This window comes from Siphateles boraxobius, unplaced genomic scaffold (assembly GCF_051911475.1).
Source record: "Siphateles boraxobius isolate OS27281-9 unplaced genomic scaffold, OSU_SipBor_1 66, whole genome shotgun sequence".
Lineage (NCBI taxonomy): Eukaryota > Metazoa > Chordata > Actinopteri > Cypriniformes > Leuciscidae > Siphateles > Siphateles boraxobius.
Window position 1 is genome coordinate 23,254,866 of NW_027509193.1, and position 17,732 is coordinate 23,272,597.

At 38.5% G+C, this 17,732-nt stretch overlaps 2 protein-coding genes across 2 annotated transcripts in view; one reads left to right on the forward strand and one right to left on the reverse strand.

The window, feature by feature from the left end:
- The first annotated feature begins 1,325 nt into the window (after positions 1–1,325).
- On the forward strand, positions 1,326–12,156 carry slc16a6b (solute carrier family 16 member 6b). The gene is made up of 6 exons (XM_077213059.1): positions 1,326–1,694; positions 4,412–4,666; positions 5,778–5,921; positions 7,931–8,059; positions 8,558–9,415; positions 9,884–12,156. The coding sequence occupies exons 2-6, from the start codon at positions 4,429–4,431 to the stop codon at positions 10,138–10,140; spliced, it is 1,626 nt and encodes a 541-aa protein (XP_077069174.1). The 5' UTR covers positions 1,326–1,694; positions 4,412–4,428; the 3' UTR covers positions 10,141–12,156.
- Positions 12,157–13,674: 1,518 nt separating this feature from the next.
- Positions 13,675–17,732, reverse strand: part of gna13b (guanine nucleotide binding protein (G protein), alpha 13b) — a 37,398-nt gene continuing 33,340 nt past the window's right edge. The window contains exon 4 of the mRNA XM_077213084.1: positions 13,675–16,654. Within this exon, the coding sequence (XP_077069199.1) occupies positions 16,082–16,654 (573 nt within the window). The 3' untranslated portion in view covers positions 13,675–16,081. The remainder of the gene's footprint in view (positions 16,655–17,732) is intronic.

A 17,732-nucleotide genomic window follows, 5' to 3' on the forward strand; every position in this document is an offset into this window, starting at 1 on the left:
TCCCCATAAATGACTGGCCCTCTGTAAGGCCACCTGGAAAGATAAATGCATAATCTACTGATAAATGCATAGAGAAATTATTAAGATTTAGACTTTTTTTTAACTTTTTTAGAAATGTAATTGGAAATAAGATAGAAATGTAATGATTTAAAAAAAGAAAAGAAAAAAATATTTCAGATTATGCACTATTTTTAGGTCTATTCAAAAATATGTCAATTATACCATAACATTCAAGAGATTTGTCAGTGTTCCTTTTATTGAAGCTCAAGATGCTTTTTGGGTGAATCAGCAAATCCTGCTGGAGATCTCATGATCGTCAGATTTTAGACTAATTTGTTGACTTGAAGCAAAAACGAATTTTTAAATTACCTTTTCACTTACTTAAACAGTTGTGCTTATAAAATCAAAAATATGTATATAAATTGGTGGTCTCAGACGTTTGGACCCCACTAGGACTATATAGAATATTTCATGTATTATTAAAACAGCATCCATGGACCTTTAATCTCACAAACTACGTAGGGCTACTTTATTAAAGCAATACTAAAAAAGTTAACAGTAGGCTATATCGCAATAGCAAAGCTTGTTTTAAACGTGACGACGGCATTGTGTTATAGTTATGTATTCATGTGTATTCATCGTAGACCATAAAAAAATCCATGCATTCATCAGGGTCTGCATTATTACCGCTACAAATTTCCTACTAGATGCACCCGCGTGTCTGTGAAAAGCGTGACGTCACAGCCGGCAATGTAAAAAATGAGCAAAATGTCGGAGTTTTAAGGAATCTCCTTGAAAGGTGTTTAACAAATGTTGAAATTTCCGTCCGTATTTACATGGTGCCATTAAAACGCAAGCTGATACTGTAATCTTAATGAGTAAGCTCATACTGGAGACAGAACTGGAATAAACCTGTTTTACCCGGCCGGTAGTAGGCTCCCATCATGCCTCACGTGCACGAGAACTGCTGCCTTCCCAGCTCTCACCGCACGCGCATGCTCGTACATTTAGATCACTACGGTCACGCTCAGTCCTGTTATGATACTCACACACAGTCTTGATTATTCAAAATGCTGTTCATAAGATGATTGATATTATTAACTAAAACTAATTTTGAAATACTTGTATTTTCATACAACTATATTTCATTTTACAGAAGGCTAGTGATGCTGCGGCCAAATAACAAATTATTTAATTCAGTGCTGTGATATATTGACTCTTCAGACATTATGAGCTCCAGGCCTTGTGAGAGATAAACAAACAGGTGAGATAATTCGAGCGCATCCAGCCAGTTCACCAAGTGCAATGCGCGTTCGCGATTCAGTAGTACAGTCGCAGTAGCAGTCGCGCACGAGCTCGAATACCGGCTTCAGCCGGTATAAAATCTGCCAAGCTTCAGTGAGTGAGAGGAAACAGAGACAGAGAGCTGGCAGATAATAATTGATCTAGTATAATATCAGTATTTATAAGTAGTTAATGTAGTCGAACATAAACCAGGAAACCATATAGTTAACTTAAATATATGTCACTCGGTTGTGACTTATTAACGACTCGCGCTCTCCACAGGAGTGACTGCGGATGCTCAGGGCAAAAACGATGATCTCTGGTTAACACTTTAACAAAGAAGCCAGCTAACTTAGAGCTGTTGGTTTTTGTTTTCATCCCGAGTTTTCCGCAGTTTCTTCAACGTCTCGGTAAGTTATAAGATTTATACCCAAAGTATATCATTTGAATGCTGTTTTTTCTTGCGCGTCTAAGGACAGATGCCCTATTGCCATGATAAAGTTAAAGTTAACGTTACTTATTGCGTCACATGATGTACTATTTTAGGATAGTAAGCTAGGTCATTTATTGACTCAATTAATTGAATAATGCCTATGTCAAATATATATATATATATGGGTCAATGACGTGGCGTGTCAATTTCCGGTGTCCCAAGCATAACTTATTAATTACATTAAAAATGTATACATTTTTAAATGCACTTCATTGAATGACTCAACTTCCCCCTCTTTAATTACTCATGTGAGAATTCAACATAAATAATTAATCTTGAAGGAACTATTGAGCTCAAAAGTCCCAAAATGTCATTCTGGGTAACTGTCCCGGCTTAAAATGTGAATACAAAAATATGCCAAAAATGTAAAAAATATAAATAAAAGTATTTATAATCTACTTGGGCATAATTTTATTGATGTTTTCAACGTTACCTACTAATATAGTGATAATACTAAGTTTATTTACATTTTTATGACATAAAGACTTTTGTCTCCAAATTGTGATTTCTCTAATGTCATTCCTGGATAACAGACAAAAATTACCATTTTGGACCATAATGCATTTTGGTATGTCAAGTGACATAATATTGTATCAGATAGAAGACCCTGAATGAGCACCAGAACATGTGCAAATGTGAGTAAGCTTCTTTTAAAATGTTGATAGTTTGACCTTTTCGGTCCCTGTTGCATTATCATGTGTCCTTTTGGAAATTAATTAAACCGTATTTGTGTGTTAGATTACACAATTCAGTTTTTTTGTTGAGTTAAGGATAAAACAAGTCTTATTTACTTTATTGGAAAACATTTTTAAACATTTCCCAGCTTTTTTTTTTAAATTTGGTTCTGAATTTTGAGTTATCAGCAGCCAAAAATGAGCCCATGTCTATATGAAATCCCAAATTGATTATATTAATCGTGATTAAAATGTAGTTTTCCGAGCACTAATTGTTTGTAGAGCTCCAATTATGGATATCAGTACATTTGTATATGCCAACAATGGTAGCAATGTAATTAATTTAAAAATTCATTACGTTACCCAGGAATGACATTTTCATTGGGAAAAAGATCTGATTCAACAAAAAAAAAAGGTTAATTACATTCTTGAAATGTGTACATGTAATTGCATTACATACACAACACTCTAATAAGTATATAAAGTCCTAAAATTTGAATTTTTTGCCAGTTTTATTTTTTTTCCACATTTTAAATCCTTATCCGTCATTCATCCATCAAATGTAAATGTAAGTGTTACACTTAATTTTCCTGGTTTAATAAACTTTACATAAAAAAGAGAGACTAAATACAATTCTGTTTTGTATTTTACACTATGTAATGTTCTATTCATTAAAAAAAAACAAGTATAAATGTCACCAAATTATTGTTTTTATCTATTTTTAATTTATTCCAAAATAATCACTAAAGCCTGTTACAATTGTATATGATATATCATTTGTGAACTGAAGTTCAGCTTCTTTTTTTAAATAGTCAGCTTATTTTCATCAGTCATCAAGCTTGTTCACAAGGTCACAGACACGAAGATGTACCTTTAATTTCCCCAAGCTGATTGCTCACAGTAAAAAGCAAAAAAACACATTCATCATGTTTTCAAGTTTGATTTTGACATAAAGCAGTGATATATAAGTGGCTGAGTTGCTTACTTACTTTTTCATTAACCTTCCCATTAACGTCGTCGATAGGCTTTTTCGACTTCATGGAGAGGCTACACACGGCAGAGCCATGGGTGAATCATGAAATCCAGATCCCGCTCTCTGGATGTAATTTTGGCATAATGGATGGAGCTAGAATTTCCAACCACACCCTAACCTTACCCATAACTCTATCGCTCTACCCATTTGAAGTCCAGAGAGGTGGAGCTGGATGTCATTTGGCTCTGCAGTGAGCACCACTTGACTTCATGCAGCGCTGTGCAGACCGATCGGCAGCAGACTTGAAGCATTGCATGCCGGTTAGAAATTTTGACTGACTTGAGACAGCGCTGACGCCATGTCACTGTGACGTATGGCATCAAAGTACCGCGAGAGCGATTTGAGAGCAGACGGTTGACTCAGCCGGCGCTGCTTCTCAAGAGGGGCTGCACGAGCTCTGATGATGACACAGCTGTTCCACGATTGGTCGGATTCACCCTTACCTATCATATCCAATAATAGTGCAATGGAGGCATAGCGCTATTATATATATAAAATTAAATATTCTTTCTTACATATAGGTTTTGATCCACTTCAAATGTTGACTACTGTGGATATATATGTATACACAGACATGCACACACACTTATATATATATAATAATATGTATACACATATTATATAAACAAACTTTTGTTAGATGCGATTATTCTTTCATATATATATATATATGAAAGAGTAAAATGTTGCTTGACTCTGGCACTCCCTTTTTTCTATAATATCCCAACAGTGGTTACATAACAAGGATTTTATGCATATGGATTTGTAGCACCTTGAAAGGTAAAATAATCCAGCAGACAAGGCAGATTAAAGACAAGCTTGAAAACAAAGCCTGCTGTTAATTTGACAAGGTGACACCATCAGAGCCAGTGTGGAAATTCATCCCATCTAAAACTCTCTGTACTGTCACATTGCTTACATTTATAGAAACGTCAGTGTCCATCATGACAGGATTGATGTCAGCCCTGAAGGGCTGCACGAGCCCTAATGTGTACCCTGAGGTGCCAGATGGAGGCTGGGGCTGGATGGTGGCGGTGACCTTCTTCTTCGTGGAGGTTTTCACTTATGGCATCATCAAGATTTTTGGGATTTTCCTCCAGGACCTCATGAGAGACTTTAATGAAACCAACAGCAGAGTATCTTGGGTCGTCTCCATCTGTGTCTTTGTCATGGCCTTCACAGGTAATTCAGTTTAGACATTTAAAGATACAGTACGATAGCACTGGTTGTACCTCACAGTGTTTGTTTACACAATACAAATGGTGTTTACACAAAATAAGCTTTACCAGTGAAAAATACCTTAATGCATTAAGGTATTCAATTAAATGTATATACTAGAAGATTTTATGATAATATGATAATACAAGGAGATACAGTTTTCCATTGCTCAGTTTTGCTTCAACTCTCATTGAGAGATCAGTAGGAGCCATTGTGTACTATGTTTAAGTTTGTTTCACCATCAATGCAGGTCTTATTCTACAGCGACCACAACTTAGAGGCTACATCAGATGCACAACTCAGTTTTAGTTTAGGGAAGTTGAGGGAAAAATAGGTCATTATAAAAATACCAGGCATATCTCAAAAGAGGTGGGTACAAACTGAAATTAAGAAACAAGCTGTGTCATCAGATCTGTGATTTCCTTGTATTTCTCTCAGGCCTTAAAGGGATAGTTCACTCAAAAATGAAAATTCTGTAATCATTTACTCACCCTGTCGTTCCAAAAGAAGATATTTTGAGAATTGTCTCAATGTTTTTTTGTCACAATCATGGATGTCACTGTACTCCAAAAGTAGAACAAATAAAGTCATACAGGTTTAAAACGACATAATGGTGAGTAAATAATGACAGACTTTTCATAATTAGGTGAACTGTCCCTTTAAAAAATATCAGATATTGTGGTCTTTCAGTGTGACAGATCCTGACTTCCAAGCAAATCTTTTCATCTTGGCATTTGCGCTGAGAGCGAGCTGAACTGTGCTGTGAAAGGAATGCCGGCTGTTGTGATGGCTGACAAGAGATTCGCTCACTTTGCCCAGTGACAAAGCAGGCAGTGCCACCATTTCCTGACTCAGTGGACAGATTCACATTTTTTCCAGCTGAAAGGGCTTCAAAAGATCATTCTTGTTCAAACAGAAGCAGTCTGAGAGTGAACCAAAGCAAAACCTGCGGCTGCTAGTGATAATGTCTTATTCCCTTGCTGTAAAAATGACACCACCATAAATGGATAATTTAAGGAAGTGCATAGATCCACTGTGTTGTTTCTCAAACCTTCTCAAACTTTCTTTCCCACAGCTCCTCTTTCCACAGTGATGAGCAACCGCTTTGGCAATCAACCTGTCGTCATGCTCGGTGGGTTCCTGATTAGCCTGGGCACAATCACAACGGCCTTCACCAAAACCATAACTGAGATGTACATCACCATGGGAGTCGTTGCAGGTAAATCCACCTTCTGTGTGAGTGTATATGTGCGATACATATTTTGGGACCTTAATTGTTCCATAACAAAATATGTAAAGTAAATGAAGGTGAATTTATTCAGTTTTTTAAGAAATTTTGCATTGCGTTATTTTATTGCCAGTGCGGCATTACTGAATTTTTTTTCCTCAGGGTGGCGTGGCATGACATTGTGAAAACTGATTATGTTTCATTTTTATTTTAAAGAAGAGACATATTTTCCATACATAGCATTTGTAATTTAATTATTTAATTATTTTTGTTTGAAGAGTAATGGCTGCTGAAAATTCAGCTTTGCTATCACAAGAATGAATTAAATTAGCAAATATATTTAAATAGAAAACAGTTATTGTAAAGTGTGATAATATTTTACAGTATTACTGTATTTTTTTATAAAATAAATTCAGTCTTGGGGAGAATAAGAGGGTTCTTTTAAAAACATTAATAAATGGTACCAACCCCAAACTTTTGAACAGTATTTTCTGTAATATCACAAAAAATTTAAGCTATGTTTTCTGTCATTTACCCAGGTTGATTTTTGTAATTTTATTACTGTATTACTGTATTTCCCTAGCAAACATGATGTTTTTTTTTCAAAGACACAGATAGGGAATTCAAGCAGTGCTGTCTGGTATATGACTTGTTATCCCTGACACCTTTAAGCCCCTTTCACACAGAGATTCTGGAAAATACACGGATAATGTGTACCGGGATAGTTTGATTTTGGTTCGTTCATACTGCCAGTGATTTTCCGGAATCTGTGAGTGCGTTCACACACATCCCGTAAAGACACGTGACGTCAGGATGTGATAACTCCTGTCAGATGTCAGTTGCTGATAACTTCGTCATTTCTACATGAGGACGAGCCCATACTCCCCAGTAGCGCCACTGGGTTTGCCGAGTGGCTCGTTCCCCATATGCTGTAGCATAGGTTGTAGAAAGGCCCGTGTGATGGCACGTGCGTCATCACTACGACACACCCCTTACGGCATTGGTCCTGGCTTTTGTTCACACTGGGCGCGTTCCGGCAATATTACTAGGTCCCCATCCCGGCATCAATCCACACACTTATGTAACACACACCCTTATATAACATGATGAATTTATATAGTGGTTTTTGTGTGGAGTGTTTTCATGCATTGACATTCATGCGGTAACACACAAAAATTGACGTTAATGAGGTTCAAGCACACCCCAATATAACATTGCATTTTATTAGAGTTAAAACTGTTTTAACTGAAAGAAACGTGCCCTGATATATCTTAAATTATGTCAGTGTTTTCCCCAAGGCATGTTTACTTAAATGTCTTAACTGAACTGAAGTCTAATCCTGGCTTAATGTAAGCCATTGTCTATGAAACCAGGCCAATATGTTCGAATATTTCATTTTTACTAAATAACATATTCACACTCTAGCTGATCAGTCCACATGTCCCCCTTTCATTTATTGTTCCAAAGGGCTGATGTTTTCTATAAACAAAATTCAAATTATGACCACATAATCCTTTTGGGTAACACTTTAGTTTAGGGTTAAATTCTCACTATTAACTAGGATATCGGCTGTTTATTAGTACTTTTAAAGAACATATGAATGCCTTATTCTGCATGACCATATTCAACTACCTTACTAACTATTAATAAGCAGTAATTATGATTTTATTGTGGCAAAAGTCGTAGTTAATAGTTAGATAATAGTGAGAATTAGTACCTAAACTAAAGTGTGACCTCCTTTTGTTTTTCTAGATTTTTGTAAAGACGCACTGCTAGCTTTCCCAAAAATTCAAAACACTCCCTTCCCGTTACTAATAGTTGATCCTAACCTTGCCGATCTTCTCCTTGTCTCTTTTTTTGTCTCTTTTAAATACAGTTTTCTTTCAGCCCTTTGTCAAGTTTGTCCCACGGAAGAGAGTGGCCTGGTTCTTTGCGCACCTGAGCCCCTTGTGTTGAAGAGACCAGTGGCTGTCATCTCCCTCTTTGCTATTTATTTACAGGCCTGGGCTACTGCCTTACCTTCCTGCCTACAGTCACCATCCTGTCGCAGTACTTCAGCAAGCGCCGCTCCCTCGTCACATCCATAGCCTCCACTGGAGAATGCTTCTCCCTGCTTACCTTCGCGCCAGGTATATGATCGACAGGGTTGTGCAGCAGATTCGTCTGGGTAGTTCACACAAAATAGAAATTGTGTTATCATTTTCTCACCCTCGTGTTTTTCATATGAATGTCTTTTTTCTGCAGAACACAAAAAGAAGATATTTTGACAAATGTTTCAGCTGTTGGATATTGGAATATTAGACTTATGTTGTATGGACAAAAAAAATAGACATTTTTCAAAATATCTTCTATGTTCCACAGAAGAAAAAAGGTCATACATGGGTGACATGAGGGTGAGAAAATAATGACAGAATATTAATGTTTAGGCACAGGCAACTTTTACAAGCACTTGCAAACTTCTTTTGAATGTTACAGATTAGCCAAGCATGTATATAACATGATAAAAGCCTATTTGGAAGTCAAATGAATTTGAATAGTCTTAAAAGAGTTTAGATTCTTTTTCACAGAAAGCCCAATGTTTTTTAGACCTGTTGAAAAACTTGTCTTTATTTGAATTCATGCTGCAGCTCTGAATGCGCTGAAGGAGCAGATCGGCTGGCGTTACTGCTTGATCATGATTGGGGTTATGCAGGCCTCAATCATTGTCTGTGGGGCTCTGCTGAAGCCAATAGTCATTAAACCCGAACCTGCCACACCAGAGGGTTCCACATCCCCCCTTAAAGAACCTGAATCCAAATATGACCTGGAGAACGAATTCACACACACCTCTATTGGCTCTGTGGACTCAGGGGTCCAGTCCGTCACCTCCTCTCAGATCAACCTGTCTGGCCTGGAATCGACAGAACGGGACTCTGCAGAAAAAGAAGCACTTAGGAAAAAAGAGGAAGGAGAAAACATTGAAGACGAGCTACCAGTGCTACCTGAGACCTCAAGGGTCTCCAGGCCCAAGCTGTTGGACTTCTCCGTGCTCAAGGACGCCAGCTTCAACTGCTACGCACTGTTTGGCCTGTTCGCCACACTGGGCTTCTTCGCTCCGCAGCTCTACATCATTGAGCTGAGCGTGAGCCGAGGCGTGTCACGTGACCGCGCCACCTACATGCTCTCGGCCATGGCCGTGGCTGAGATTCTAGGTCGTCTCTCCATGGGTTGGGTCCTCAATTGCAGTCCCGTTCGCAAGATCTACATTCTGCTGATTTGCACAGTGCTGCTGTGTCCGGTGCTGGTCATCTTCACCTTTGTCACTGAGTTCTGGGGGCTCATGTCCTGCTCCTGTTTCTATGGCTTCCTGCTGGGCACCGTGGCCTCGAGCCACATCCCCATGCTGGCTGAAGATGACGTGATTGGCATCCAGAGGATGTCATCAGCTGTTGGTGTCTATGTCTGGATCCAGAGCCTTGCAGGACTGGCCGGTCCACCTCTAGGAGGTAAAAACAGCTTTTGTCAACTAGCAAACAGAACAGGGGTTTGTAAAATAGATGAAAATATGAGGGGACCCCTTACTAAAATATAACAGCAGCTAGATATTTAGATAAGAGGTATCCAAATTATTGTTAATTTATTAAATTGTTTACTCAATTCAATTTTAGATTGATAACATGAAAGATTTTACATGGTCATTGTACTAATGTAAAAAGCAAATTGTTAAAAGATTAACACTACACCAGTCTTTGGAAATATTTTCACAATTTGGTGAATGTGAAAAGAAATAATAATAGTGCACGTTAACCTTGATAGCCCTAAAAAAATACATTTTGTAAAATGTTTTTCTTTCAGATTTGTCAGTGGCACCCTATAAACCTCTTCGGCCCCCTGAACTAGAATAAACTAGGATTTTGTTTACAAAGTTTTCAATTTGCCTCCACCACACATTTATGTTAATCTTGGCGTTTCAGGTTTTCTGGTAGACACGACTAACAATTACGGATCAGCCTTTTACTCCTGCGCGGCTGGGATGGGAGTAGGGGCTCTGTTTCTTGGACTGGTGCGTCCAGCCAAATCCAGATTCTCCCTTGGGAGGAGGAGAAATGACCAGCAAACACCAGACAGATACTCTACCTCACAGGGAAGTGATGATGGCACTGCTGACTTTGTAGAAATGGACATGGAGACAGACAACAGTCCTGCGAAAGGCAAACCTTGGCCAGTATGAATACCGCCTCACCTCAAGAGTAAACATGCTCCTTATCCTCCACTTGAATGTCGTCCCAAAGGTTGCAATACACAAAAACCCTGTTCAAACAGGGTGTAACAGTCCCAAATCAAATGTTTAATCACTTTTCATTGCACTTCTGCTGAACATCCAATCATAACCCCCCAAACAAGTTTAGATTTTTTGTGTTACTCGTTATTATTTATTGAAACGGGGAACAAGGCTCCTTTCCATTCATACTGTGGAAGTACGCATACTACATTGTCTCCACACACTTTTGTCTCCACACACTTTTAGACAGGGCAAGAATTAAACCTATCAAGCGTTCAATTCTATAACTCTCAATTACCAAAGTCTGCTAAGTGCGAAGCCGACTATTTATTTCATAATTATATCGACCAAAAATCAGCACAACGCTCAGTTCTCAGCTTTAACATCTGAAGAATAAAACCTCAGGCTGTTTTGCTGCTTACAGTGAGGCCATGATGCGTATTTATATTGCATTATGTTGAATAAACCTCATTCAAAGTTAAAGGTGAGACAGGTACGAAGCTGTCTAGTGTTTTCAGGGTTATACATCATTTGCTTACTTGGGTCTCTTGTTTAATGCAGCTTTGATGATTTGCACCACTTATTCCCAAACATTCACTATTATAGATGATGCAGATTGTGATGTAACCTGCTTCAGATGCAAGTCTTCCATCAAAAGTAACTCATCATCGGTCAGAACATGTTGAATGAGGGATGAATTATGCTGACAAATGTCAAAGGCCTCTGAATTCCTGCTCAGAGATGCTGTCTACTTAGAAACACATTCAAGAGTTTATTGTAAGTTATGGTGAAAGAAAGTCATGTTACCGCTGTAATTTGGAGTCTGTGCCTTGTCCAAGAATTCTGCGGAATCAAGAGCTTGTGACTTGAAGCGGGAAATTAAAGGGGCTGTTCACATAGAACGTGTTCTTGCGTTTAAAAGCATGAGATTCGGTGTCTCTCGAGATGCGTAATTTACATGAGACGCTGAAGACAATGTCGGTCTAGTTAAAGCCACCATTTCATGGTGATTGGCAAATCATTTTTATTGGAATATTGCAGTATTATAATTATCTTTGTGATAATCTTTGATCGAATCATCTCTTCTCTTCTCTGATGACATGTTTTACTGACACGAGGGCGGGGCAACCTGTCACTCACATGACATCACAACGATCCAATCAATTCATGACCAAATTAAGTCCCGCCCTACATTTTTTCTTGTTCAGGATGCCGTTTCACTCGAATATACATCACAGTATTGAAGAAAACACTATCACAACTTCTTTCTCTTGTCGACTTTAAAAGCAGCATAGTGGAACGCAAAAAACAAAGCCAAACAAGATGCGGCACTGAAGAATGAAAAAGACACGTAAACAGATAAAATCAATGCAGCTCGGAGACATCCGTAACGAGTATCTCAGTGGAGTGTGTTCTGTGAGAACTGACCCCAAACACATAAAACACTGGATGAGTATCTGGACTCAAAAAATTGAGTGAATTTAAATGCAGAAATAATTAAATATATTCTAGAATACGAGATAAGCAGAGGTGTAAAGTCCAGGGGTCAGAAAGTAAAAGTCCTGCCATATGTTGATTCCACCCATGAATTCAGCCAGCTGATCTCAGTAATTAGTTCTAAATCCTGGTTGTAAAACTGTGCTAATTCGCAAATCTAGGTGATTGGAACAAAATACCGAGGACTTTTACTCTCTGAAACTGGACTTTACGCTGCACATTAAATGCACTTAATGACTTCAACTCTTTTGTACCTCTTATGTTATGTAAACTTAATTTGTACATGTATTTAAACTCTGTTTATTTGGGTTTTGTACTTTTGATGAGGCACATGTTGTGTGCCTTTTATTTTTGATTTGTTTAAATCTTTTTTTAATGTAATGCAGATTGCTGCCTGTGAGATGCTGCACTTCTGAATATTGCAATGACAGTTTGTTTAATGGATAATAAACACAATGATTTTTCTAATTAGTATTTTCCATTCCATACTTTTCCAGACTCACACTTACAAACCTTTCTGTAGATTTTTCAGACCATAAATTATCACAAATTGGTTATACAGCATTATTTTTGGTATATAGTAGTCACCTGTAAATATTCTTGTCTTCTTTTTTTTCCATTGGCTTTCTCAAAGTGATGACATGCGTTTACAAGGTGAAAAGAAACCTCAAACGCTTTATAACCTGCATGTATTCACCTCTGACACATTAGTTTGATGCTATAATCGTGTTTTGATGTTGAATCAAACCAAACGGCCAAGTAAAGTCTGATTTAGATGATTCTTTGCTGCTTTATCTGTTGCTGGTTCGAGTGGCACACGCGCATTCGATGTGAAAATATGCACCTTGAATGTATTCATTTGTGCTCGGCAATCACTAAAGCATTACTAAACTTTTGCCAGGAAAACACTCTGCTTGAAATTCTTAATTATATATTTTAGAAAACTTTATAGGGACAGTAGTCTGGAAGTTTTTCCATACTTCTCCAGAGCTGGAAATGACTCTGGAAACCTGTATAATGGAGTCCTGCTCAGTCACTTTTGTTTGATTGCTACTACACCGGTTTAACCTTATTGGGAAACACCACATCAGCACAGTGGCCTTGAAGCAGTCACATGACACTAGACAAAGAGCTGAGTCATCTTGCTCTGCTGCGGAAGACGATAAGCACAGCAGCAGCACATGCAGTTGGAATAACCTCGCTCTGTGGAGGAGTGCAGTGAGGTGGCAACAGCAGTGCCTGTAGTATGTGTGGAAACAGTCCCAAGCTAAAAGCAATACATCGTTTAAAGCTAGGTTACTGTCAAACTATTGTGTTGATGTAGTAGCTACACTGCTGGCTGTCTACTTGAATATTTGTCTGAACATTTGAAATGTAAAGCACAGACACATTTGTTTTTAGTTTGTCTGCATTATATTGGTCATGAATTGGCACTAATTGCAGATAAAAATAAAATTGAACATTTGAAATGCATTTCAAAATTTCCATTTTTAATCCTCTGGAATGCCTTGCACCACAGACTAATAGTCCATTAGGGTGCACAATCTTTGTTTCTGCACAAATTATTTTATGTAGTAATAACATGACAAATTTCTAATTAGGCTATATTATGATTTTTCATGCTGCATGTTCTTAAAAGGATGTTTTAGATTTAATATTAATTAAGCTTATTTATATAAAATCTGAAACATTCTTTTAAGAACAGTGTGAAAATCAATGATATAAATACAATTGTAGTTATATTACGAGTGTAAAAAAAAATCTTTATTTTATAGTTTGTAAAGTCATGCATTTTAAATGAAGTAGAACTGACTGAAACCATGGCTACATTTGGTATAACATCACAACCTAGTGTTCACAAAGTGGAATTGCACTTTCACCGATTTAAGAAATATTTGTAGAAATTAAAACAAGCTACAGAATTGCTCAAACGTAGTTATTCTGACCCAAAAACAAAATAAATAAAAAAAATACATTCAATGACAGTTTTTGTAAAATGATTTTATTGAGTCAATGATGAAGAATGAGAAAGCATAGGTTAGACTGTACAATGAAAAGCAGGTCTATATTCAGTAATGAGCACAAGTCTTAATCTTTAGAATGAATTATTTTGATGAGGACTCATAAGCATCCACAATCAAAATTAAAAAAACCTAAGTACAAAAAAGGACCAAAAATGTCTGAGGCATCAAACTGGAGGCACTAAGAATCATTTGTGGCAGGCATAAGTCTTGCATAATTATAATCAAACTTGATTATCTGGGCAAAACTGAAAAGGGCAAATCAACCACCTCTGATCAGAATAACGTTTAGGAGAAAAGCTACAGTGAGAAAGACAATTCTTACAGGAAAAGCAGAGAAAACGTTCATCTCTCTCACACATCACAGTGTACGGAGGAATACAGCTAAAGTAGTGTATCTATCTGCAGCGTCGCCCTTCCTTTAAACGTGTCAACCGTTAGGAGACGACAGAAACCGATGCGCTCCAATAGAGGCATTGTGCTTGTCAGTGAGTGACGGCTTTTGTCCTGCGCCTGTCATATCTGTCAAAGCTACACCAGACAGTGATATCATTTGCGAAAGCACTTGGGTTCACCCTCAGGGCTCTCGCACGCAGGAAGTCGTAGGACTCAAACGTCCTCAGCCATTCCTCTGTGTTTTGCAAAGTGCATAACACTTGCTAGTTCAAAGGCAGATAATACAACGTTTTAAGACACGGCATGCTAGAACAGCAACAAATAGGCAGCAAATACTAGAGCTTATTCAGCATTCTCAAATGACACAAACTCATTCGAATCAGTCAAAATCTTGTGCTTGGAACATGTTGAGTTTAAGTGAAAGTCGGATACTAAGACGACAACAAAAGCTCCGCAATGCCCAGTTTGCTGGCATCGGGGGGCAGTGAATGGCACTAGAAGACACAGGACACTGTCAGTGGATCGTGAAGACGTAATACTTGCTTTTCACGAGCCTCCCGGGACTTAAGCCAGGGGCGTAAGGCAGAATTCGACACCAGACAAAGAGTCCTCTACTGCTGTGCCGGTCTACAGCCATCGGAATGCATAGACGACATATACAGGCATCATTCAGCACAAAAGCTGAGATGAAGCAGCCAAAGGAGCAGCCTTGAACGGGGCGAACTGCGGGCAGGGAGTCAGTATCTCTGGATTTGTGGGTACAGTGGCAAATACAGCTTTACATTTCAGTGTAGGTTACACATCTGTTAGAAAAGAGTGAGGAGGGTGAGGTACAGACTATTTACATCAAATACTTACTACAAAGGTAGTATTCAGGGCGGACATGGCACTATACAAAGTAGCTATACACAACCATTGAGAGAACGAGGTTCACATCGTAAGATCTATCCCTTTTGAGGAAAGTTGTTCGAATTATTGGTACCTTAAACACGTGGCACTTGTGGATACGGACGCTTTTGTTAGCGGGGGTCTGACCGAAAAGCCAGTATAGTTTGATTGTGGATTTAAAACAAAGCAAATAAATTAAAAAGACACCGTTTTTTTGGTTCCCTGATGGATAAAGAAGTTCTTCCAGACTCTAGCTAGGGCAGAGCGGAGGAGGATGTCTGCAGGCCAGCACGGAAATGTGATTTCCAGCCACTGATGGAGAGCTACAATTAGTGGATGTTCCCGAAGGCGAACAGTTAAAGTGGTCTACATTCAGCCCTGAGTTTATGCTGTATGCATACTGTATCTATCAGCTCGCCTAGCGTGGCTAACCACAGTAGAAGTTAGAAGTACAGTATAAGTGGTATGAATTGTGAGCGTTGTCCATCAGCAGAGGAAAATCAGAGTGTAAACGTTTTGAAACATAACTTAAGTTTATCTGTAAATATATTCATAGATCTATATATATATCTATATATATAAAAAAACTGATTCTAAAATTTAACAATCGATTAGACATCTACACGTTAAAAACACCAATCAAAATGAGGGGGGAAATTAAGGCTCAGAGCATAGTTCCTGTTAAAAGGTTAAAACAGCATTTGCATCTCGCTATTTGGTCAGTAATAAAAGGCTCAAAGGTAACAGATCAAAGACAGTGCTAGAATCTCTTCCTGCTTTCTTCCACTTTTTGAGGGAGGAACGCATTGCGTTTGGCACCTTTCGGCGAAAGGAAGCCGCTCAATGACACGTACAGCTTCTCTTGGCAGGACAAGTGTAAGTGCAATGCACTCTCTTCTCCAAGCCTACTCTTTAAGAGAATAACTACCTGCCGCCCCGTGCTCGTGACAGACCGCTAGGCTAGGCCGTCGTCTTCCTCGCATAAAAGCACGTCAGAGCTATTCAGAAAGGTTACTGTGTGGAGTACAAACATCTGAGCAGAAGAGGGTTATTTTGGAGAGATCTGAAAGGAGACGGCTGGACAAACATCACTGCAGCATAAGCTGTTTGAGGTTGTCATGCAAGATGGTGTCCTTGACGTCACGGAAGACCAGACGAATGTTCTCTGTGTTAATGGCGGTGGTGAAGTGGTGGTAGAGGGGCTTCTGCTGCTGGTCTCGCCGCTTGTTCCGGAAACAATCCACCAGGAACTTCTGCACGTCCTCCAAGCTGTGCGGCTCCCCTGGGTACTCAGGGAAGTAGTCCTTGATGGCCACCGTTTTGACCTTCTCCTCAAGCAAATCTGTCTTGTTGAGGAAGAGGATGATGGAAACGTTGCTGAAGACGCGGTTGTTGACTATGGTCTCGAAGATGTTTAGTGACTCCATGAGACGGTTGGTCAGCCGGTCCTCCATCAGCACCTGGTCGAACTCGCTTGACGAGACAAGGAACAGGATCGAGGTGACGCTGTCGAAGCACTCAAACCACCTGCGGCGCTCCGACCGTTGGCCGCCCACATCCACCATCTTGAAGGGCACATTCTTGATCTCAAAGTCGTACTCGTGAATGCCCTTGGTGGGCTTACGTGCCAGCAGGATGTCTTGCTGTGATGGTAGATACTCCTGTAGAGAGATAGAGAGAGAAAGGGACCATCAACCATTTATCAGAGATGACGTAAAGGGACAAAACAGAAGATTGAAAGCAGAATTTAAAAGGGACTTCGACTTCAGGGTCAAGCAGGTATAATGAAAAAATACATGTTGTTCTATTATTGATGTTCATGATAAAAAGATTGCGGTGTTAAACTTGTAAGGAGGCTGGTGAGCTCCAAGCACAGGCACTTGAATCATGGTGGAAGATACGTTATTAAATCATATCATGCGACAGCAGTTTGCATACCACACATCCGATAGATACCATCTGAAGTATGTAATACACTACACAACTGTGTACAGTCTGAAAATATTTTAAAACACTCGATGTCAAACACTTTCGTACATTTACACTCTGTAAGTGGTTAAAGAAAATCTGGACATTTTTTGCACTTTTCTGTCAGATCTGCCAACTCTGACAGGCCAAAATCTGCAGACTAGCTCTGACTTGGGGCAACTAGTGTTGACTAGACTGCGAATTGGGGCAAAAATCTAGGCAAAATTTGCGTAGTCTATTCCAGTCTTAAATTAAACTATTAGAAAAAATAATTATGTTCAAAATAAAAAGACATTAACCCAATTTGATATTTTCCCTAATAGTATTGCATACACGCCTTCTCTTAACAATTCGGTAGCAACTGTCAATTCTTAAATGTCTTTTACTGAAATTTAAGAGAATTTAATTTAATTAGAGAGAAATTAAAGAATTTAAGAGGTAGAGATAGTGTTCATAGAAATACAGATACAGCAGTGTCCAAAACTACACTGCGGGTATTTATTTCCATTTAAACATGTAAATTACGATTAAGTTTAACTAAATAAAAGTTTTGACATAAAATGAGAAGAAATATGTAATACTCTGCACAATTTCTAGGTAATTATTTAAATTTGTGACCCTGACAATAATGTGAACTTTATCCTCAGGAGAGTGACGAAACAAATAGTTTACAAAATTGTAAAGAGAAAATAGAGACATTCATGATCATTTTTTACAGGTAAAATTGCTATAGTAATATTAACATTTATGTAAATCAAACATTGTTTATTA

What these genes read in the sequence shown, in the direction of transcription:
- slc16a6b (XM_077213059.1), top strand. Translation starts at nt 4,429, where the DNA reads ATGACAGGATTGATGTCAGCCCTGAAGGGCTGCACGAGCCCTAATGTG. An exon ending in CTTTGTCATGGCCTTCACAG is followed by an intron (nt 4,667 to 5,777) that starts GTAATTCAGTTT and finishes TCTTTCCCACAG; the next exon opens with CTCCTCTTTCCACAGTGATG. An exon ending in CACCATGGGAGTCGTTGCAG is followed by an intron (nt 5,922 to 7,930) that starts GTAAATCCACCT and finishes ATTTATTTACAG; the next exon opens with GCCTGGGCTACTGCCTTACC.